The following is a 23,471-nucleotide window of genomic DNA, read 5'->3' as shown; positions in this document are numbered from 1 at the left end:
AAAAAAATTCCTGTTGACTTAAACATAATTAATGGTCACTTCATTAAGCTTATTATGAAACTGTAGTATAGATGTCAAATTGTAATTGGTAACAGAATCTGTAAGTGAACAAGGAAGAATTCCTAAACAATGGCATTTCATTTCACCAGGGACCGAAACCGGAACCTTGCAAAGAAGACCTAGCTGCTGCCTTCCTCTAAACTCTAATTAAAAGGAGTCTAACCGATGCATGGCTTCATAAAAGTCCAACGCATGCGCGACATATAATGAGATAAGTTTATTCATTGTCTCTGCCTTTATCGCTATCTGTATATCCAACGTCAATGATCACATGATCAGTCACTTGATCCGCTCCACCTAGTCACATGACAAATCACATGCCCTAGCGAAGTTAGTGCTTGTATATATTGTGTACAGAGGATTGTGGTCACTTGCTTCGTGTCTTTAGACTTCTCATATCTCACAATGAACACGGTACTGCTGCTTGCTTTAATATCGCCTGCTGTGGCAAGTGTTTGCCGATTTCCACCGAGTCTCTGGTGCAGCTCAGAAGAAATAGCGGAGCAGTGCAAGGTAGGTAACTCGTCATGTGTCCAATGCCGACAATCGCGAACACAAACATGTGAGAAAGCTTTCAAACCACCGCCCTCTTAATTTCAGTAACGGTGACAATGTATCGATTCAAAGCTGAACGTTATCAAACTGTATTTCTTGATCAAACATCGCTGCTCTCATCATTTCTCTTTGAATTTCGTGACCTCTGATTTTTCATTTTTATTCTGTCTTTTGTTTCTTATTCCGTGCTCATATTATCAAATACATCTGTGTTTTGCATGCTCTGCCATGCAGACTTACCAGCCATTTATGTAGTTACCCTTTTCCACCATTTGTATATTTACCCTTTTACCACCCTAATGCTCCCTTTTCTTGTTATAACAATTAGGGACATTTAATTTCTTAATTCTTGATTCCTAGACAGGAGACAGATCTACATTTATTTATTTTTTTGCTTATTTCATAAGATGTGTATCATGACGTTCAAAACATATCCTAGTTGCAACAGTTTCATAAATCTCTGCATTTGTGACACCATGCATTCCTAAATTAAATTTCCTGTATATCATAGCTTTAGGATCTCTGCTTAACCTGATTCCAGGTGTACGAACAATGCAAAGCATCAGAGTGGACCCAGTCAGCTGTGGCTGCTCCAGTGCAGTTTGAGCTTTACTATGAATCACTCTGTCCAGACTGCCAGGATTTCATTGAAGGACAATTATATCCGACATTCCAGAAAGTTGGCAACATAATGAATCTTACACTTATTCCTTACGGAAATGCTAAGGTAAGATTTTCTCCTTTGACCATCTGGTGCAAGTTTTTATTTACCTTTGTTAATCATTAGAAGCAGCATGCATTAATGAATCTGTATAGGAAGATGATCAAAAGTCTCCTTTGGTATGAATGTAACTGATGTTTGGCTGTAGGTCATGATGCTTTGTTGATGATAAAAGACTTAGACATTAGACTAGACACTAGACTTAGACATTAGACATTCAGTTGATGGAATCAGAATCATATTTGCATTTTCAGGAGCAAAAAGGACCTCAAGGAGAGTACATATTTACCTGTCAGCATGGAGAATTGGAGTGCATTGGGAATACGATTGAGGTTATATGTTTTCCTTGTCTTGATATATATAGAGAGAGTTTATTCCTTGCTACTCATTGAAGAGCATAGGGCCTTACCTTTATACACCCACAATGTTGGATAATGTAAGGCTCTTTTATAAAGAAAACTCACTTTTGGGGGAACCTTATAAAACAGAATTAAAAACTTTAGTGTCTCTTGGAAGAATTGTGTCAATCCATGTTCTAGATGTTAGAATGTTAATTATTATCTGTTTTGTCTCAGACTTGTGCTATCTACGAGTTGAAGAACATCAGCATTTACTTTCCCTTCATCCACTGTATGGAACTATCACTGCGATCATATAATCCATATGAAGCAGCATCTGTTGTGAGTATTTCTTTGTTCTTAAAAGAACCATCTTGATCTGAGAAGCTTTGTCATAATATATAAAAAAAAAAAATGACCATGTGCATAGTATGCTACTGACTACTAGCTGAATGGCTAATGCCTGACAGTCTTGGGTCAGGTGCAAAATTGCACTATTGGATTTTAACTCCTATCAACGAGCAATAAGCCACTAACATTTTAGGAGCACTTTAGCTGACTGCTATGTCAGCTATCCAACTAGTGGTTAATATCATACTAAGCATCTGGTTCCAGAGGGTCTAAAGCTACCATGCAGCAGATTACAACACCCATCAATGAAGTAATATTAAGAATAAAATATTTTTGTAGCACATTTTTCTTATTTATCGGAAGCACAATGTGCTTTATAAAAGCGAAGTTAAAACAAAAATATACAAATTATATACTCAAAGTGAACACAGCTTAAATACATAGACCAAACATATCAACAGGCAAAAACACAGACATAACATCATAACATCAAGGTATTTTAAGTCCATTTGTGACTTCTCATTAGGCGTACTTGTGAATTTGTGTGGTGTTGAGAAGCCCTTGCAGAAAAGTGAGTTATAGAAATTAGGTACTTGAACAGACGTGTTGGGTATGATCAGGACAGAAGGTAGTGGAGTTGAGCACATTGAACAGAGTGGAGTGGGGTATAAAGTCATGTGACATTAATGACAATGACAATTCTTTGTTAACAAGAGGTAAAATAAGCAAGAAAATGGCTTTTATCATTTAGCCCTCGTCCTTTATGAGGAAAGAATATTCTAAGCAATAAACTGTTTTAAGTGAGAAAGTTGAATGATATTTTTGAATTTTTGCATTGGTTAAAATTAGGCTCGGCCTTGTAAAGTCATGTGACTTAGGATTTGGTTTTAGGGTTAGGGTATTGATTGGACTGGGTAGATGAGGTGATGTCCAACAGTCTCTATAACTATGCCCCCTTCTACTTCACCATCTTTGTAATGTCTGGTAATAGTAGCTCTGAAATATTCTTGTATCGCCCACACATGACTGATTTTACTGTATAGGGTGAAGTATGAGTCTGCAAGTGTAATATTTCCTGACAGTGCTCCAATAAAACTGGAGTTCCAGTCCAGAACATCTTGAACTGTGCCAACAGCAGCCTTGGCAACACTTTGGAACACCAGATGGCACTCAAGACAGATGCCCTGCAGCCTTCTCATGAATATGTTCCTTGGGTCACCTTGAATGGGGTATGATAGTGAAGTTCTATTTTTCTTTTTTTAATTGCTGAAATGCAACAGGCAATTCTACATTGAAAATATGCTTGTACTGTTAGCTTAACCCTGTAAGAATTATTGTTTTAAAAAAAAGTGCTTTAAATTTGTATTCCTTATCATTTTCAAAAGTTTCTAAGAAGGTGATATCAAGTTACTGCTTTATATCAGTATTATTTTTGATGCGATTTCAGTGATAAAAACCATCTTATAATCATACAGCAACTTGGGTATGTCATTTGCTGTTTTTATTAGAGATGGAATGTCTTTCAGTGTCTGACCTGTTGCATGCTTAATTGGCTATAAGACAAATGGTGCTGGTGGCATTATGGGACACATTTGTGAATTAAACGCATGAATGTATTTGTGTGCATGGATATACACATGTCCATACAAACACTAATTTTCTGAAGATGTATTTGCTTCATAATTCAGTTATTGTTTCAGGTTCATACAGAGAAAATAAATAATAAAGCAGTGAAGAATCTTCTGAAACTTATTTGTGAAACATACAAGGTAATTTTTTTTTTATGCAGCACAAAATTTTATAAATGTAATGTAAGGCAAAATTCTCTTTGCCCCAATAACATTTTCTGGACAGAAAAAAAAATTCCTGTTGACTTAAACATAATTAATGGTCACTTCATTAAGCTTATATATGAAACTGTAGTATAAATGTCAAATTTGTAATTGGTAACAGAATCTGTAAGTGAACAGCGAAGAATTCCTAAACAATGGCATTTCATTTTATCAGGGACCTAAACCAGAACCTTGCAAAGAAGAGCTGCTGCCTTCCTCTAAGCGATGCTTCGCTCCATAAAATGTTTTTTATCGCCAGTTTGTTTTAAAGGAATAATTAGTATGCATCTGATTTGTTGAAGGATGAGTGTGCCTTATTTGCCATATTCTGTGCAAAAGGCTTTACCATAACACTAATTCTTCAAACAATTTTCTTTACTGTATAACACACCCAAAAAAGTCTGACTGGCACAGGGTAATACACAGCACACAACCATTGCAAGCATTTAAATGTCAGCTACACAAGTGCAATATATACAATAACTTGGCATGTAGGAGAACTGTGTAAGGTTTGCAAATTTAACATATGCACCAAACTGTCTTTGTATCTGATTATCATAAGTAAAATGATCAACTTGATTCTCATGTGACCATGTGGCACATGGTAATAAATATTTTGTAGAAGTTTTTCATACATGTGTCACTTCTTTATCCTGCTTCTTTAGGGATGCATTTGTGGATAAGAGTTTGCTGTATAAAATTGTTCATTTCATACACGACAAACTTGCATGTTTCTTTCAAGTTTACTGAAAATGATTAAAAGGACTCATAATTTTGGATCCAATTTTGCACCAAACCATTTCTATAGATGAACAGCAGTTTATAAATAATGCTCGGACAAGAATTATTATTTTTGATGTGATGTGTAGGCTGTAGCAAAAATACACAATTGCATAAAGTTTTGAGCTTCAATGTGTCACTTCAGTATCGCTGGTTGTAACCTTATATTGCTATAAATGCTATATAAACTCTAATGACAACCCATCCTTCAAGAAGCCACTGTTCACAGGTATTTCAGTCTCTGTTCACGTTTAAAATCTTTTTGACATGAAAAAATGCATTTTTTTATGCATAATGAAGAAAGGTACTATCACACAATTTAAATTAAAAGCGGCGATCAACACAAAATATAGACATTAAAATAAGCAGTACTAAAAGCCATTAACAGCTTTTATTGTTATCAGCATATTGGTGAGCCTCCAACCCTCCCATTTTAAATTTCCAGCAATATTTAATCATTGTTTTTTTTTTAAAAAAAGTTTTGACCTTACATTTTGCATTTGTTTTTGTTAAAACTAACAATCTGGAAGACTCAAGGCTTTGAACATATTGTAAGTTTGGTATTAGGCTTTAGCAGAATTTGTTTTTCAGTCTAGATCAATAAACAAGACTACAATATTTTCCAGCCAAAATGCAAATTTGAAAACAAAACTTCTCAAACCTCTCTGATGTGAACATTATATCAGTAGAACTAAAAGGTAGCATCTTAAAGGCTTTGTGAATACTCTCCCTCTGAAAAAAAGTGATAACTAAACTTGTCATAGATCAAAATGCAAGTACCTATAAAGTGAGGGAAGGGTGAAGCAACTGTTTCTTAATCCTAACCTCCTCCACCTACATTACCATCGCTTAATTACAAGAAAATCTTACATAGATGTATAATTTCCTGAGGCCATGCATAAAGTATGCATAGTTAAAAATTGAGATAAGGGTGAAACTAAAATATATTTTTTAAAAAAAGGAAAAAATATTTAATGATGTGCACAGTCTATGCGGTCACATGTAATTAATTAACACTATCTGTGTCTCAATACATACCTTCATTAGTATAAAACTACTTTCTTCAACATTAAACATTCATTTGATAACAATTTATAGTAATCTACACAACCAGCGATTAGAGGATTACTCCACCGGTTGAGACATTTTGTACATCTTGTCTGTCAGCAGCCTTTGAGTAGGTGCCCATGGACTTATCATTCCACCTTATGATCTGATATAGACAATTGAATGTTAGTCAGTCGTTAACACTAATGTTGTTAACTGCAAATGATCATATGTTGAGAACATAGAAGAATGAGCATTTGATGATTGTAAAAGAGTTTATTTAAAATAAAATCTACATTCACGTCGTAAATATTAGTTTCATTCTTGGTGTTGACAGATAAGACAAAATCTCATCTGGCCTTGTTTTAGATGATAAAAAGGAAAATTCATACTCAATCAGAAAGAACAATATTTTGCACTGCGTTGGTTTCATTTACTGAAAGAACACTCCGCTGTTTGCCCCACCCTTGAATCTCTAAAATAATTTTGATAGAAAATTTGCACTAAAATTATCCTTTAAATCTTTTTATTCTCTCTGTTGCGGATAAGCTGTTATCGTGTTGGGATAATATTTAATTTTTGGAAAAATCAAAGTACATGACATTCAGGCATTTTTGTTCCAAAAACAATGAGGCTGTGTAAATATCCATCGCAGTGAAACTGTCCTCCTTGTCCTCCATCTCAAGTGGAAGAAAGACCACAAGGTGTACTGCATTACTCTTTAAAATGTATGGTTTGCTTAGTGAACTGTCCTCTTAAACCTTCCCACGAATGAATAGCTGGATGGCTGAATTCCTCAAAACTTTAAGACAAAAAAAAAAAACAACTATAAGGTTCGAGGCCCTTAATCCTGAGACGTTTTCATCACAAGATCTGCTGATGTCACACAGTAGAGCGCCCCCTGATGATGTCTGCGGCCTTTTCTGCAATCATGATGACAGCGGCGTTGGTGTTGCCTGAGACGATGGTGGGCATGATGGAGGCGTCCACCACCCGCAGGCCGCGGATACCCTTGACCCTGATCACAAAAGAACAGGTCACGGTGTCAAGGTCTCAGTGCATGAGACACCCCATGCCATCCCATCCACCCGTTCCAGCACACTTCTATCGCAAAGGGAAATAAATTAAAAGCAGACTTTGATTAAATACGTCACCGCTAGTGAGGTAAATGCTTACAAAAGGAAGTCCCTCTACCGGCTCACCTCAGCTGACTGTCGACCACCGTAGTGTTGTCAGTGACGTCACCCATTTTGCACGTGCCGGTGGGGTGAAAGCACGTGTACAGTGAGTAGCGAATGACGCAGCGCCAGTAATCGTCAGAGTCCGGCGCGTGCTTGTCCGCGCATGCGCTCACCGGTTTGTCTGCCAGCTTGGCTCCGAGTTTCAGTAGAGCTGGTGCCTGCATCAGCTGCTTACACGCTTTTACACCTGAAAAGATTTATGATAGTTAAACGTGAATTTTTCAGAATGTGGACACGAGTTTTCTTGCAGCGATGTAATGTATGAAAGTATGAATATGTGCAGTACAATGATTTAAAGCAGACAAATAAGGGGCCACGAGATCACGCGCTTTCTTATGCTAACACCTATAGTCAGATAAACATCTACATTAATATTGTATTATAGTTGACGCGTTATTAAGCAGTTACCATGACTGTGTAGGCGGCCTAAGATTACTATAAGTGATATTCACTGTAGACTAAAATTCTTACGAATAGCTATAAAAAGAAGCAATGCATAGTACCAGAGCGTTCAAACATAATCAAATTCATATTTATAGTTATCTCCGTTTTTTGGTGAAGTCGATCGTAGCCTAGAAGTTATATAAGCGGCTCGACTGCAGAAGTCGCAAGGTAAATAGATGACTTTGTCAATGCATATCATCGACAATAAAAGGAAAGAAAAAAGAGACAACTGGGTAAATGAACCAAATAAAATAAATACAGCAGAATCGAAAGAATAAAAAAAAACAAAGGTCGGTCGAACGCTTACTTCCAGTTGTGCCCCGCACTTACCATACAGAATGACCTCCACGTCCTCTGACCTCTCTAAATAGTGCGGGTCAATGACGGGGTCGTCCAGAGGATTTCCACTGCGCAGGCGCACTGACCCCACGCTGAGAGAGTTCAGCAGAGTATTAAGGCATGTTATTCCATATCCTGTACCTCTGGCAGACAGCCGCCGAATGTTCTGTGTAAAAGTAAAATCACTACAGTTTTGTTTTGAGTAAAAATAGATTGAACTGAAGTAACTAATGAGTTAGTTCAAGGTTAATAAGTTCAGTCACTAAGGTCGATATATTCCAATGTATTGTCAGTAGTGCTTGATTTGTATCGGTAAAGTTAATGTTAAGCGAATCGTCAGTATATATATATATGTATCTGACGACGATGATGATTCAGTTCTAATAATTTCAACAAAATGTAATCAGTCATAACTCACTTCATAATAGCATCATAAACAATCATCTTAATTCTTATTTTACTGTCTATAGCAGCGAAGCGCTTAACAAAACCAGCATCAATAGTAAATATTGTATGATCATAAAGCAATTTAAAGAAGGTCATTTCGGAAAATGTAATATATGAAAGAAGGGATTGTCACGTAGAAAGGTACGCTCAGAAAAAATCTTCTTTCACCTCCGTTGTATGTGTTTGAGGAGCGAAAATACCAAAGGAGGACATTATAAGCAGCTGCACATCTGGCCATCCCAGTTGTCTCCTCTCTTCAGTGCTGGCCTGGAAGGAGATGGCCTCTACGCCGTACGTGGAAGAAAGAATGCCTGACGAACACATAAACACCTGACCTTCCATTTACCCAAAACAAGCAAATGAACAGTGTTGATTATTGTGGTGGTTGACATGATGAAGGCAGGATTATATTTTGGACGAAATAACAATAATATATCTCTTATATCGCGCAGCACCACAACCACAGCTATTCTTTGCGCGTACTTAGGATATAAAGGAAAAACAATATTAACAAAATAACAATAAAATGATATATGACCAAACACATTTCGCCATTTGCCACAGACTTGAAAACAGCTAGAGGGTGAGTCAGATGAGGAGCGAAGGTTTCGAGCAGGAATGTGGACAGACAAGAGATCAGATAAATTTAGGGGAGTCAGTAAAGAATCCATAACAGAGTTTAATATTTATAGTCAGTTCGGGACTTAGTTGTAAACAGGGAAGGGTGTGCAGAGGTGGGGATACCTTGTCTGGAAAATGAGACGACCAGCCTAGTTCTGTACTTTCTTGAATTTCGTGAATTAAATACTTAAAGACAGCAAGAAAGGAGATCGTTGCAGATGTCTAAATTTGACAGAATTAAAAAACGATGAGAATTATGGAGGTCTGTATTGACAGTATAAAGTTTGAAGCTGATCTTACGGAGTTGGTGATCAGCAGAACAATAAACCTTATCAATTGAGTGACAAGACATATATCTAAATTCAAAATTTAACTTCAAATTTGTGCTGAATATACAAAGACAATATCAGTTTGAACAAACAGACAAAGCCGAACGAGCTCTGGTACCTTGTTCGTAGGTCTTCAAGTGTAAACAATTAACTTATGTAAATCCCACAACTATAATCTACAAGAATATCTACATCTACACATATTACCTCTATAATACTCTGATCACCAGTACAGATTTTCCCAGACAAAAGTAGTAGCCTAGAAATACCTTTCCCAAAGAGCCAGTACTTTGCACGTTGCCACAAGCTGGCTGCTTTCTCTTCAGTGATGCCGATAGAGTCGTTCACACTAATGGCAATGTCCAAAAATGGATGGTCTTGCAAGTTATCGCCTACTGGAAGGTCAGCATGAACTTTGATCTGAGGTCAATAGAAATGAGACAGATGGATGACACAACTGATAAGATGCGTGTCATGTCACGGTAACATAGCAAAGATACAGATGTAGACGAACGATGACCAGGAGGACTTACAACGAGCAACAGCATAGGCATGTAGCAGGGAGGTGACTACAGAAAGGGGGGTGATTGATAAGATGTAAATCATTCTTACGGTCAGTAGAAGAACTTACTCCGTAAGACTCCAGATGGTCTCTGGGACCAACTCCTGATAACATCAGGATCTGAGGAGACCCGATGGCACCAGCAGACACAATCACTTCCTTCTTGGCACGAACTGTGCGCAGGGTCCCATCCTTAAAAAACTCCACTCCTCTCGCCACTCCGTCTTCGATCAACACTCGAGTGACGTGAGCATTGACCCCAACATGCAGATTAGAGCGGTCAAGGACAGGGCGCAAAAAGGCTCGTGACGTGCTGTAGCGGACGCCGTTCTTCTGGGTAGACTGCACCCTGCTGAAACCTTACAGACATCCCTAAACATTTCAAATTTCAAATTTTAACGTGATGTTCTCCAAAATACTTTCTTGAAAAAAATTGCAAGTTCACATCTAACAAAATATCCAGATAATTAGCGAGTGCAATAGATAATGTCATCTTACCTAGCATCGTCTCGCCATTGGGGTCCACCTCAGGGAAGCCCAGCTCTTTCCCAGCGCGTAACATCTCTTGCCCTAGTTGTGTTGTTTCTGGACTCTCCACTTTCAGTGGGCCCCCTCTACCGTGGTACTCTGTAAAAATAGAACCTTCCTTTCTTACCTGTTCATAGATGGTAAATTTTGTAGAAAATCATTTCAGAACTATAATTTCCGGATACATAGCAAAACAGTTTAATTAAGAAAGTACAGAAAATAAAGCTAGAGATATATTCTTAGTGAGACAAAAATATCGTGCTTGATATATATATATATCCTTACTACAATTTCACATTAAATCTGGTTCTGTCGTTTTAGCTCTGTGCCAGAAATAATTTGGGTGTTCTTAAAATGAATAGGTAAAATATTCCATTAGCTTTCGGTGACAACATACTAGAGCGTTGCAATTCTGGAACACGAATGTCTTCTGACTTGAGAAAATAGGGCAGCACATCCTGGTAACTCCAGCCTTCTGCCCCGGACTTGGCCCAATTGTCATAGTCATGGCGACTGCCCCGGATGTAGATCAGAGCATTGAGGTTCGAACTTCCGCCGAGCACTTTCCCTCTGGGCCACGACATTTTCTTTAAATAATAATAATATTCTCATAACAACAATAGTAACAATAATAATCGACATTTTTCAAATAGACAAATGATCGGAATGACATGGAATTATTAACTAATCAATAAGTTTATTAGTTGTTTAAGTGAGTTAGTGCACAGTATAAGCGTTTTCATTTATTTGGGTGCAACTTATTTGGATAGCATTCACCTGTTCTTTATAGCCTTGTAAGATGGGACTTTGAGATTCGGTGAAATAGTCCCAGCTGAAGTCTTTGTTCCAAACGATGGACAGTCCGTAGTAGGGGACAGACAAATCTGTCACGCCCTGGTCGTCTGGCCCCGCCTCCAGAAGCAAGACACGTTTGTCAGCATCTTCTGACAGGCGACTGGCCAGCACACAGCCCGCTGACCCCGCCCCCACTAAAACATAGGGCGTGTCACATACACATTTCATTTCTATGAAAGATGGTGACAGTCGTTATTTATATTTATTACGCTCATCTCATTATGCAAGTCGGCAGACATGGTTTCTTTTTGCCCGCTCTTCCGAGTCTAGTCATGGAAGGTTAAAGGTCATTCAGAGACATACCTTCTGTCCGTGTGAAAATCTCGAGTGCTCATTTCTAGAAATAAAAGTAAATCTGACCTCACCTATAATATAATCGTATTCAGCATCGATGGCTGTTGTAAGAGGAGTTGGAGTCATCAGTTTGAAGACCACCAGGGCAGCTACAGCAACCAGCACAGCAACTGCTACTGCGGTCAAGGCCGCCATTGTTCTAGAAACATAACAAACAGTAGGTGCACTGTCATGTATGTGTGTTTTATGAAGTGCGTTGTTATTTACAATTATTGTTAAAACTAATATTTGAATCAGATAATTCTCTGTTTATTTTTTCGTTCTCACTTTTCCCTTGATCTCGCCTGCGCGCACACACACACACGTGTACAAATAAAAAAAAGACATGCATGCATTTAAGCTGCACACGATATCGAATTCAAAATTTGTTCGATACGATTAAATTTTACAAAAACTCACCAGATTCTATGTTTGGAGAGTATTCCCAAAGATAAAAATCTGGCTGTGGTTTTATTTAGTAATGCTTTTCACGATGCACAGGACACCAAGCTGCTATATCTCTGAAGTGCTGTGTGTGGAGTACGGCGCTTGTGTGGTGCAGTGTATTATCTCCAACAAATGAAGTACGTTTGTCCTCACCAGCGGGTCAAAGTTCAACTAACATCTCAGAGACGTGCAAGACCTGCTACACGCTTCATTCTTTCATCGGCCAGAAGCCTACCCTTACATTAATTTCAGCAAGAATTTTTTTCTTGCACCACCCGATTATTCAAGAAGTTGAAAGTGTATGAACGAACGATATATATGAAGAGGATTTCACATACAGTGTCTGGCATTCACTTAGCGGGTGTGGTTGCTACACACAAAGAAAGTGGGTCGTCGACAGACTTGTCCGCATCTCCTCGGCGTGTTCACGGCATCAGTCTAAGAGAACAACAACATATGTTCCCAGGATTTTTAGTTACTGCACTGCAAACCAATGGAGCTCTCTCCCTTTTCATATCCACCACCTACCTTCAATTGAATTCTTTAAATTTACATTGACAACGCATCGTTTCCTTCAGCATCACTCCTAAAAACAGTCCACACAATGCTAGTCATTGTTCACTACCATCCTTTCAGCTTATTGATACTTTCCTACTCCTCTTCCTTTGCAGAATCACGATAATTTCAGTTCTTGTTACTTGGTTTCTCTTTGCGTTTGCTATATTTGTCCTTTATTTTTGTCAGTACTGTTTTTTATTTCGTCCCTTCTATGCTGTCTTTTTCTCATTCTTGTTTTAAGCGCTAAGAGCATGTTTTTTTTGTTTGTTTTTTGTTATTTGTTTTGTTTTGCTTTGTTTTTGTATTTTGTTGTTTTGTTGTTGTTTTTTTGGGGGGTGGGGGGTTGTTTAAGGGTTTAGTTTAGGAAATGCACTCTTTTGTTCTCACATAAGCAGATCCCGGTCTTTTCTAAAACAGTTACGTGCAGATGTCGGCATCCAACGCTTTGCTGCGTAAGTACCCTCACACTTGTCCTCATTCTTATCGTCTTCAGCAGAAAGCATTTCTCCCAACGCTGGCGGTCGTTAACTTGCAGTTCAAGGTCGCCATGTTGTGCTGTCCTAGCTCGTGACTACGTGAAAAGAAGTGCGCGAGCGAGAAAGCGAGAGAAATACAGACAGGTATGTGACAGCGACTAGGTCTGGCATTATGTTTGGGACAAATGTGAGTTTTATAACATTGATTATCCAGCTACTTTTCTCATTGAGCTGTACTCAATTATCGTTTGTAATCAATGTGTTATCAAGGGAAATACGAAACTGCCTCTCTTTTTAGTATTGTCGCTCTTCTTGATCACGGGCGCATGCGCCAAACACAAGTAAACACACATACACACATAAATACAAACAAACAAAAATGAAAGACACTCATGCATGCAAACTGCACACGACCACAAGACTGAAATTATTTTCGTTATACTTAAGTTTAAAAAATTCTGTGTTTGAAGGTAAACATTTGGCTTTTAACAGTACACAGGATACCAAGCTGCTACATCTCACCGAGTACTGTCGTGTGTGCAGTATGTCGTCCCTTTGATGCAGTGCAATGTCTTCAACAAGTGCAGTGCGTTCGTCCTTACCAGAGGTTCAAAGTTCATCCAACATCTCCCAGTGGTGTAACATCGGGAACATGCCCACTTCTTTCATCGGTGACAAGCCTGTCCTCAAATTAATTCCTGCAGTATGAAGTTTTCTCTTGCACCACCCGAAAGCTGGAAATATGTGAACGACCGTCGTATCCTCGGCAGAATGCGATACAGGATTTCACATCGACTGGTGTGCGCATGCGCTTGCTACACCCAGAGAAAGTGGGTTGTCTGAGGATCTTGTTTCATGCATGTGGTGCTTGTTATACAGTTTTTATATTCGTGTCCCGTTGGTGTGTTTATGGCTGGCAAATGCGTCACTGTTATCTGCATGTCACATTCGACAGCATGTCCCCTTTGCCTACTTTTAATATGTCGTACCTGTTCTTTCCCTATTAAAAATATTACCTAACATTTCATTAAAAATCTTTTTGGCTTTGTTCATTTAGCTAAATAAACCAGAGGATATAAAAATGTTACATGTACGTTGAATAGACTGATGAGAAGAAGTGTATTAGCGATTAGGTCCGGCAGTATAACTGTGTTAGAAAATTTCGATTTTGTTACACTGATTATTCAGTATATTTTCTCAGGATCTTTGTACTTCACACTCCTATATAGGCGCCTACAGACCAGGTGTATATTAGCCAGAAAATAATAAAACTTTTTGATAAGGATATTTATTAACAAATTAGCAATCTATATATAGACAAGAATAAACACTTTACACTGATATTTTAAACCTTAATTTTTGTAAAAAATGAAACACTTTATTATTATAAGTCATGTAAACATATAAAAATATACATAGATAATTTACAGAATGTAAAATATTAAAGGATTAAGAACGTAAATATCAGAATAAAATTCTTCGCATTAAAATACTAACTTCACATTATAGTAAGCCATCTTATAACGACGATGCATGTCCTATGTTGGCAATAAAACTTGTATTACACATATAGACGACTGACTGTAGTTTAACAAACGTTGGTCAATCGTTAGCCAACTAATGATATTAACTGCAAATGGTTATATGTTGAGAATAGAAGAATAAATATTAGCTGTTCTTGATGTTTATATTCCAGACTGAAGATAATTTGTGCTTTGGCCATGTTTTAGACATTACCGAGGAAAATTCTTCCCCAAGCAGCTCATGCTCAACTCGTAAGAACAATATCTTGCACTGCATTGGTTTCATTGGTTTCATTTGCCTCCACCTCGGCTCTCTAAAGTGATTTTGATAGAAAAATTGCACTAAAATCATCCGGTTTTTATTATTATTATTGTAGAGGGCCGGCCATCACTCGGTTACATTATTATTGTTATTGTTATTATTCTGTCTGTTGCATATAACGCTGCAAACGTGTGGAATAATATTTAACTTTTGGAAGAGTCAAGGTACATGAATTTCTGGCATTTTTGTTCTAAAAGCAAAGAAGCTGTGTATATATTAATCACAATGAAACTGTCCTCCTCCTTGTCCACCATCACAAGAGGAAGAAAGACCACAAGAAATACTGCAGTACGTTTTAAAATGTATGGTTTGCTTAGTGAACTGTCCCCTTAAACCTTCCCACGAATGAATAGCTGGCTGGCTGAATACCTCAAAACTACAAGACCAAAGTTCAAACTCCTTTAGTCCTGAGGTGTTTTCATCACAAGATCTGTTGATGTCACACAGTAGAGCGCCCCCTGATGATGTCTGCGGCCTTTTCTGCAATCATGATGACGGGTGCGTTGGTGTTGCCGGAGACGATGGTGGGCATGATGGAGGCGTCCACCACCCGCAGGCCGCGGATACCCTTGACCCTGAACAAAACAGGACAGGTCAAGGTATCAAGGTCCCATTCCAAGACACTTATATCCCGAATGACAAATAGTTTATCTGGTAAGTTTTAAAGCAATAAATCTTACATTAAATACGTCAGGGTTAGGGTTCACCAGTGACGTGAATATTTACAGAAGCCCGTCTCTCCAGAGGCTCACCTCAGCTGACTGTCGACCACTGTGGTGTTGTCAGTGACGTCACCCATTTTGCACGTGCCGGTAGGGTGAAAGGTCGTGGACAGTGAGTAGCGAATGACGCAGCGCCAGTAATCGTCAGAGTCCGGCGCGTGCTTGTCCGCGCATGCGCTCACCGGTTTGTCTGCCAGCTTGGCTCCGAGTTTCCGTAGAGCGGGTGCCTGCATCAGCTGCTTACACGCTTTTACACCTGGAAAACATTTATGATAGTTAAACGTGAATTTTAGTTTTGATGTACACTTTGAGGTAATGGAAGTTCAGAATGGTGACGCGAATTTTCTTGCAGTGATGTAAGGAATGAAAGCATGAATAAGTGCAGTAAAATAATTTAATACAGACAAGGGTCAGTAGATCACGTGCTTCCCCAAAACTAACACCTAGTCAGATAAACTTCTAATATTTTATTCAAGTAGACGCGTTACCAGGCAGTTACCGTGACTGTGTAGCTAGCCTACCTTTATTGTAGACTAAAATTATTACGATTAGCTATAAAAAGAAGCAATACATAGTACCAGATCGTTCAAACATAAAAAATACCTATTTATAGTTTTCTCTGTTTTGTTGGTAAAGTTCGTAGCCTAGAAGTTAAGCAGCTCGACTGCAGAGGTCTCAAGCTAAATAAATAACATTGTCAATGCATATCATCGACAATAAAAGGAAAGAAAGAAGAGACAACTAGGAAAAGGAACCAAATAAAATAAATACAGCAGAACCGAAAAAATAAAAAACAAAGGTCGGTCGAACGTTTACTTCCAGTTGTGTCCCGCACTTACCATAAAGAAGTGCCTCCACGTCCTCTGGCCTCTCTAAATAGTGCGGGTCAATGACGGGGTCGTCCAGAGGATTTCCACTGCGCAGGCGCACTGACCCCAAGCTGAGAGCGTTCAGCAGAGTATTGACGCATGTTATTCCATATCCTGTACCTCTAGCTGACAGCCGCCGAATGTTCTGTGTAAAAGTAAAATCACTACAGTTTTGTTTTGAGTAAAAAGAGATTGAACTGAAGTAACTAATGAGTTAGGTCAAGGTTAATGAGTTCAGTCAACTAAGGTCGATATTCAAATTTATTGTCAGTAGTGCTTGATTTGTAACGGTAAAGTTAATGTTAAGCGATTCGTCAGTATATATATGTATATGATGATGATTCAGAGCTAATAATTTGAACAAAATGTAATCAATCATAATTCACCTCATAATAGCAGCATAAACAATAATCTTATTTTACTGCCTATAGCAACGAAGCGCTCAACAAAACCAGCATCGATAGTAAATATTGTATGATCATAAAGCAATTTAAAGTAGGTTATTTCGGAAAATGTAAATGTAATATATGAGAGTATGGATTGTCACGTAGAAAGGTACTCTCAAAAAAAATCTTCTTTCACCTCCGTTGTATGTGTTTGAGGAGCTAAAATACCAAGGGATGACATTAAATGCAGCTGCACATCTGGCCATCCCAGTTGTCTCCTCTCTTCAGTGCTGGCCTGGAAGGACAGGGCCTCTACGCCGTACGTGGAAGAAAGAATACCTGACAAATACATAAACACATGACCTTCCATTTACCCAAAACAAGCAAATGAACAGTGTTGATTATTGTAGTGGTGGACATGATGAAGGCAGGATTATATTTTGGAAATAATAATAATAACATCTTATATCGCACAGCACCACAACCACAAGTATTCTTTGCGCTTACTTATTATATCAAGGAAAAACAATATTAACAAAATAACAATAAAATGAAATGAGACCAAACACATTTCGCCATTTGCCACAGACTTGGAGTTGGTGATCAGCAGCACAATAAACGTTATCCATTGAGTGACAAGACATATATCTAAATTCACAATTTATCTTAAGTTTTGTGCTGAATATACAAAAACATTATCAGTTTGAACAAACAGACAAAGCCGAACGAGCTCTGGTACCTTGTCGTAAGTCTTCAAGCGTAAACAATTAACTTATGTAAGTAAATCCCACAACTATAAGCCACAAGAATATCTACATCTACACATATTACCTCTATAATACTCTGATCACCAGTCCAGGAGATTTTTCCAGACAAAAGTAGTAGCCCAGAAATACCTTTCCCAAAGAGCCAGTACTTTGCACGTTGCCACAAGCTGGCGGCTTTCTCTTCAGTGATGCCGATAGAGTCGTTCACACTAATGCCCATGTCCAAAAGTGGATGGTCTTGCAAGTTATCGCCTACTGGAAGGTCAGCATGAACTTTGATCTGAGGTCAATTGAAATGAGACAGATGGATGACACAACTGATAAGATGCGTGTCATGTCACGGTAACATAGCAAAGATACAGACGTAGACGAACGATGACCAGGAGGACTTACAACGAGCAACAGCATAGGCAGGGAGGTGACTACAAAAAGGGGGGGGGGGTGATTGATAAGATGTAGAGGATTCTTACGGTCAGTAGATGAACTTACTCCGTAAGACTCTAGATGGTCTCTGGGACCAACCCCTGATAACATCAGGATCTGAGGTGACCCGATGGCACCAGCAGACACAATCACTTCCTTCTTGGAGCGAACTGTGCGCAGGGTCCCATCCTTAAAAAACTCCACTCCTCTCGCCACTCCGTCTTCGATCAACACTCGAGTGACGTGTGCATTGACCCCAACATGCAGATTAGAGCGGTCAAGGACAGGGTGTAAAAAGGCGCGTGACGTGCTGTAGCGGACACCGTTCATCTGGGTGGACTGCACCCTGCTGAAACCTGACAGACATCCGAAAATATAAGTTATTTCAAATTTTAACGTGATGTTCTCCAAAATACTTTCTTGAAAAAAATTGCAAGATAATTAGCGAGTTCAATAATGTCATCTTGCCTAGCATCGTCTCGCCATTGGGGTCCACCTCAGGGAAGCCCAGCTCTTTCCCTGCGCGTAACATCTCTTGCCCTAGTTGTGTTGTTTCTGGACTCTCCACTTTCAGTGGGCCCCCTCTCCCGTGGTACTCTGTAAAAATAGAACCTTCCTTTCTTACCTGTTCATAGATGGTAAATTTTGTAGAAAATTGTTTCAGAACTATAATTTCGGGATACATAGCAAAACAGTTTAATTAAGAAAGTACAGAAAATAAAGCTAGAGATATATTCTTAGTGAGACAAAAATATCGTGCTTGATATATATATATCCTTACTACAATTTCACATTAAATCTGGTTCTGTCGTTATAGCTCTGTGCGAGAAATAATTTGGGTGTTCTTATAATGAATAGGTAAAATATTCCATTAGCTTTCGGTGACAACATACTAGAGCGTTGCAATTCTGGAACACGAATGTCTTCTGACTTGAGAAAATAGGGCAGCACATCCTGGTAACTCCAGCCTTCTGCCCCGGACTTGGCCCAATTGTCGTAATCATGGCGACTGCCCCGGATGTAGATCAGAGCATTGAGGTTAGAACTTCCGCCGAGCACTTTCCCTCTGGGCCACGACATTTTCTTTAAATAATAATAATATTCTTATAACAACAATAGTAACAATAATAATCGACATTTTTCAAATAGACAAATGATTGGAATGACATAAGAATTATTAACTAATCAATAAGTTTATTAGTTAAATGAGTTAGTGCGCAGTATAAGCGTTTTCATTTATTTGGGTGCAACTTATTTGGATAGCATTCACCTGTTCTTTATAGCCTTGTAAGATGGGACTTTGAGATTCGGTGAAATAGTCCCAGCTGAAGTCTTTACTCCAAACGATGGACAGTCCGTAGTAGGGGACGGACAAATCTGTCACGCCCTGGTCGTCTGGCCCCGCCTCCAGAAGCAAGACACGTTTGTCAGCATCTTCCGACAGACGACTGGCCAGCACACAGCCCGCTGACCCCGCCCCCACTAAAACATAGGGCGTTTCACATACACATTTCATTTCTATGAAAGATGGTGACAGTCGTTATTTATATTTATTACACTCATCTCATTATGCAAGTCGGCAGACATGGTTTCTTTTGCCCGCTCTTCCGAGTCTAGTCATGGAAGGTTAAAGGTCATTAAGAGACTTACCTTCTGTCCGTGTGAAAATCTCGAGTACCCATTTTTATAAATAAAAGTAAATCTGACCTCACCTACAATATAATCGTATTCAGCATCGATGGATGTTGTAAGAGGAGTTGGAGTCATCAGTGTGAAGACCACCAGGGCAGCTACAGCAACCAGCACAGCAACTGCTACTGCGGTCAAGGCCGCCATTGTTCTAGAAACATAACAAACAGTAGGTGCACTGTCATGTATGTGTGTTTTATAAAGTGCGTTCTTATTTACAATTATTGTTAAAAGTAATATTTGAATCAGATAATTCTCTGTTTATTTTTTCTTTCTCACTTGTCCCTTGATCTCGCGTGCGCGCATGCACACACACACACACACGTGTACAAATAAAAAAAAGACATGCATGCACTTAAGCTGCACACGATACCGAATTTTAAAATTTGTTCGATACGATTAAATTTTACAAAAACTCACCAGATTCTTTGTTTGGAGAGTATTCCCAAAGATAAAAATCTAGCTGTGGTTTATTTAGTAATGTTTTTCAGGATGCACAGGACACCAAGCTGCTATATCTCTGAAGTGCTGTGTGTGGAGTGCGGCGCCTGTGTGGTGCTGGGTATTATCTCCAACAAATGAAGTACGTTTGTCCTCACCAGCGGGTCAAAGTTCAACTAACATCTCAGAGACGTGCAAGACCTGCTACACGCTTAATTCTTTCATCGGCCAGAACCTACCCTTACATTAATTTCAGCAAGAATTTTTTTTTCTTGCCCCACCCGATTATTTAAGAAGTTGAAAGTGTATGAACGAACGATGTATATATGAAGACGATTTCACATACAGTGTCTGGCATTCACTTAGCGGGTGTGCTTGCTGCACACAAAAAAAGTTGAAGGTCGACAGCTCTGTCTCATGCATGTGGTGTTGGCTCCACTACCTTGATGTCCGCGTCTCCTCGGCGTGTTCACGGCATCACTGTTATCGGCATCACTCCAGAAGAACAACAACATATGTTCACAGGATTTTTAGTTACTGCACTGCAAACCAATGAAGCTATCTCCCTTTTCATATCCACCACCTACCTTCAATTGAATTCTTCAAATTTACATTGACAACGCATCGTTTCCTTCAGCATCACTCCTAACAAAAGTCCACACAATGCTAGTCATTGTTCACTATCATCCCTTTCAGCTTATTGATACTTTCCTACTCGTCTTCCTTTGCAGAATCGCGATAATTTCAGTTCTTGTTACTTGGTTTCTCTTTGCGTTTGCTATATTTGTCTTCTATTTTTGTCAGTACTGTTTTTTATTTGTTTTCGTCCCTTCTATACTGTCTTTTTCTCATTCTTGTTTTAAGCGCTAAGAGCATACATTTTTTCGTTGGTTTTTTTTTTTAGGGGGGGGGGGGGGGTTTGGAGGGGGAGTTGGTTTTGTTGTGTTTTTGTTTTGTTTTTGTTTGGTGTTTTTTTTTTTGCTTAAGGGTTTAGTTTAGGAAATGCACTCTTTTGTTCTCACATAAGCAAATCCCGGTCTCTTCTAAAACAGTTACGTGCAGATGTCGGCATCCAGCGCTTTGTTGCATAAGTACCCTCACACTTGTTCTCAGTCTTATCTTCTTCAGCTGAAAGCATTTCTCCCAACGCTGGCGGGTGTCAACCTGCAGTTCAAGGTCGCCATGTTGTGCTGTCCTAGCTCGTGACTCCGCGTCACACTGACTGTCGCTGATTTGTTCCAACTTTCCTATCACTCGCGGCGCAGATGAATAAAAAAAATAGGAAAAAAAAACCCCAGCAAAACACTTGAGACGACGACGTCGGCACCTCAGGCCAGCACCGACATGCTTGCGCAACTGTTGCGCGACACGAACGTCAACTCGCGTCAGCAGTGTCAGCGAGGGTCAGCGAGGGTCAGGATGCCATACCGCGATGTTCACTGACTTGATAGTGCGCTGCACCATAGGGCTGAATGCACAACTCACAAATCTTAAAAGCAGTTTAAATCTCTACACCGTACAACAGCTTACACTTACCACATATAATGTAAACATTTTACACGTAAATTAATGAGCAGACTCGTGAAAAGAAGTGTGCGAGAGAGAGAGAAGGAAAGACAGACAGGTATTTGAGAGCGAGTAAGTCTGGCATTATGTTCGGGACAAATGTGAGTTTTATAACACTGATTATACAGCTAGTTTTCTCATTGGGCTGTACTCAATTATCGTTTGTAATCAATGTGTAATCCAGGGAAATACGAAACTGCCTCTTTTTTTTCCCCGAAAATTACGTGATTCTTAAAAATTATTGTCAAAAAAATATTTTTATCAGAAAATTCCTCATTCACTTCCTCTTTTTCACACTCTTCTTGATCCCGCGGGCGCGTGCGCACAAACACACGTAAACACACGAATACATATAAATACATTTGCTCACATACACACATAAATACCAACAAAAAAAAATTAAAAACACTCATGCATGCAAACTGCATACGACTACAACTCCCTACAAGACTGAAATTAGCTTCGTTACACTTAAGTTACAAAAATTTCTGTTTGAAGGTAAACATTTGGCTGTTAACAGTACACAGGATACCTAGCTGCTACATCTCACCCGGTACTGTCGTGTGTACTGTCGTCCCTTTGATGCAGTGCAATGTCTTCAACAAGTGCAATGCGTTCGTCCTTACTAGAGGTTCAAAGTTCATCCAACATCTCCCAGAGGTGTAAAATCAGGAACATGCCCACTTCTTTCATCGGTGACAAGCCTATCCTCAAATTAATTCCTGCAGTATGAAGTTTTCTCTTGCACCACCCGAAAGCTGGAAATATATGAACGAACGTCGTATCCTCGGCAGAATGCGATGAAGAGGATTTCACATCGACTGGTGTGCGCATGCGCTTGCTACACCCAGAGAAAGTGGGTTGTCTGAGGATCTTGTTTCATGCATGTGGTGCTTGCTATACAGTTTTTATATTCGAGTCCCGTGGGTGTGTTTATGGCTGGCAAATGCGTCACTGTTATCTGCATGTCACATTCGACAGCATGTCCCCTTTGCCTACTTTTAATATGTCGTACCTGTGCTTTCCCTATTTAAAATATTACCTAACATTTCCATTAAAAATCATTTTTGCTTTTTCTTTGTAGCAAAATGAACCAGAGGATATAAATATTTCACATGTAAGTTAATGAGTAGACTGATGGGAAGAAGTGTATGAGCGATTAGGTCCGGCAGTATAATTGTGTGTAATTTTCTTACACTGATTATTCAGTATATTTCCTCATATTCGACATACAAATTATCGTTTGTAATAAATTTGCATTTCAGTTAATTGTAAAACTGCGTCTCCATTTGATCTTCAGCTACTATGAAGGTTTATTTTATCTCTATAAAAATATGATACCACATTTATTGGTCAGTCACGGGCCTTATTCACGCAGGTCCTTAGAAAGTTTAATGGCAGAAACACTTAAGACTCGACCAATGATTCAAAAATCCAGCTGACTTCTCCCCCTCTCTCTGATTGATTGAAACGCCATATATCCATCAAAAAGCAGAAAATACCCAACCCCCTTACCCCTGTCCCTCCCTCACCTTCTCTGCGTGCACTCTGCGAGTCGAGCATCCCGGAATGGACCAGAGGGCGTGTGAGTTCAAGCTTATCTTATCCGTGTGTGTATGAGTGTGTACGAGTGCATGTGCGAGTGTGCATGAGTTGGCTAGAAGTCACACCTGTTCCCCACACACTTTATCTTACCGAGGAACTACACCCCCATCTCCCAACACATATAGCAGCGCGTAAAAGAGACATACTGTTAAATGTGACATGTAAACATGTAAACAAAAGCGACACGAAGCTCTTTTTGTCATTAGTAAACACACAGCCGAGACAGAAACATAGCAGGGTGGACGGGGGCTTCTTGCCTAGTCTCACCACAATAACGAACACAGGTCAACACTG

The 23,471-nt window shown here is 39.2% G+C and overlaps 3 protein-coding genes across 5 annotated transcripts; 1 reads left to right on the top strand and 2 right to left on the bottom strand.

Annotated features, from left to right (window-relative positions):
* The first annotated feature begins 365 nt into the window (after window positions 1–365).
* LOC112562930 (gamma-interferon-inducible lysosomal thiol reductase-like) lies at window positions 366–4,487 on the top strand. Its single transcript, XM_025236550.1, has 7 exons — window positions 366–573; window positions 1,157–1,342; window positions 1,591–1,668; window positions 1,912–2,016; window positions 3,108–3,254; window positions 3,726–3,794; window positions 4,033–4,487. The coding sequence occupies exons 1-7, from the start codon at window positions 466–468 to the stop codon at window positions 4,096–4,098; spliced, it is 759 nt and encodes a 252-aa protein (XP_025092335.1). The 5' UTR covers window positions 366–465; the 3' UTR covers window positions 4,099–4,487.
* A 22-nt stretch (window positions 4,488–4,509) lies between these two features.
* Window positions 4,510–13,927, bottom strand: LOC112562923 (glucose dehydrogenase [FAD, quinone]-like). Of its 2 annotated transcripts, none has more exons than XM_025236538.1 (11): window positions 13,387–13,927; window positions 11,416–11,543; window positions 10,973–11,184; window positions 10,593–10,782; window positions 10,166–10,294; window positions 9,737–10,026; window positions 9,375–9,525; window positions 8,324–8,466; window positions 7,700–7,874; window positions 6,887–7,112; window positions 4,510–6,702 (listed from the first exon to the last, which is right to left on the bottom strand). In XM_025236538.1, the coding sequence occupies exons 1-11, from the start codon at window positions 13,482–13,484 to the stop codon at window positions 6,567–6,569; spliced, it is 1,878 nt and encodes a 625-aa protein (XP_025092323.1). In that variant the 5' UTR covers window positions 13,485–13,927; the 3' UTR covers window positions 4,510–6,566. The 2 variants fall into 2 exon arrangements, with proteins under 2 accessions (XP_025092323.1, XP_025092324.1); XM_025236539.1 differs by lacking the exon at window positions 13,387–13,927 and adding an exon at window positions 11,804–11,942.
* A 206-nt stretch (window positions 13,928–14,133) lies between these two features.
* Window positions 14,134–22,585, bottom strand: LOC112562927 (glucose dehydrogenase [FAD, quinone]-like). 2 transcript variants are annotated; one of them, XM_025236547.1, is made up of 11 exons: window positions 22,123–22,585; window positions 19,589–19,716; window positions 19,147–19,358; window positions 18,770–18,959; window positions 18,345–18,473; window positions 17,943–18,232; window positions 17,583–17,733; window positions 16,883–17,025; window positions 16,271–16,445; window positions 15,462–15,687; window positions 14,134–15,284 (listed from the first exon to the last, which is right to left on the bottom strand). In XM_025236547.1, exons 2-11 carry the CDS (start codon window positions 19,710–19,712, stop codon window positions 15,149–15,151), a joined length of 1,776 nt encoding a protein of 591 aa, XP_025092332.1. In that variant the 5' UTR covers window positions 19,713–19,716; window positions 22,123–22,585; the 3' UTR covers window positions 14,134–15,148. The 2 variants fall into 2 exon arrangements, with proteins under 2 accessions (XP_025092332.1, XP_025092333.1); XM_025236548.1 differs by lacking the exon at window positions 22,123–22,585 and adding an exon at window positions 19,986–20,734.
* Between the last annotated feature and the right edge of the window lie 886 nt (window positions 22,586–23,471).

Source organism: Pomacea canaliculata, linkage group LG4 (genome assembly GCF_003073045.1).
Source record: "Pomacea canaliculata isolate SZHN2017 linkage group LG4, ASM307304v1, whole genome shotgun sequence".
NCBI classification, from domain to species: Eukaryota; Metazoa; Mollusca; class Gastropoda; order Architaenioglossa; family Ampullariidae; genus Pomacea; species Pomacea canaliculata.
This window is presented reverse-complemented; position numbering and strand designations above follow the sequence as displayed.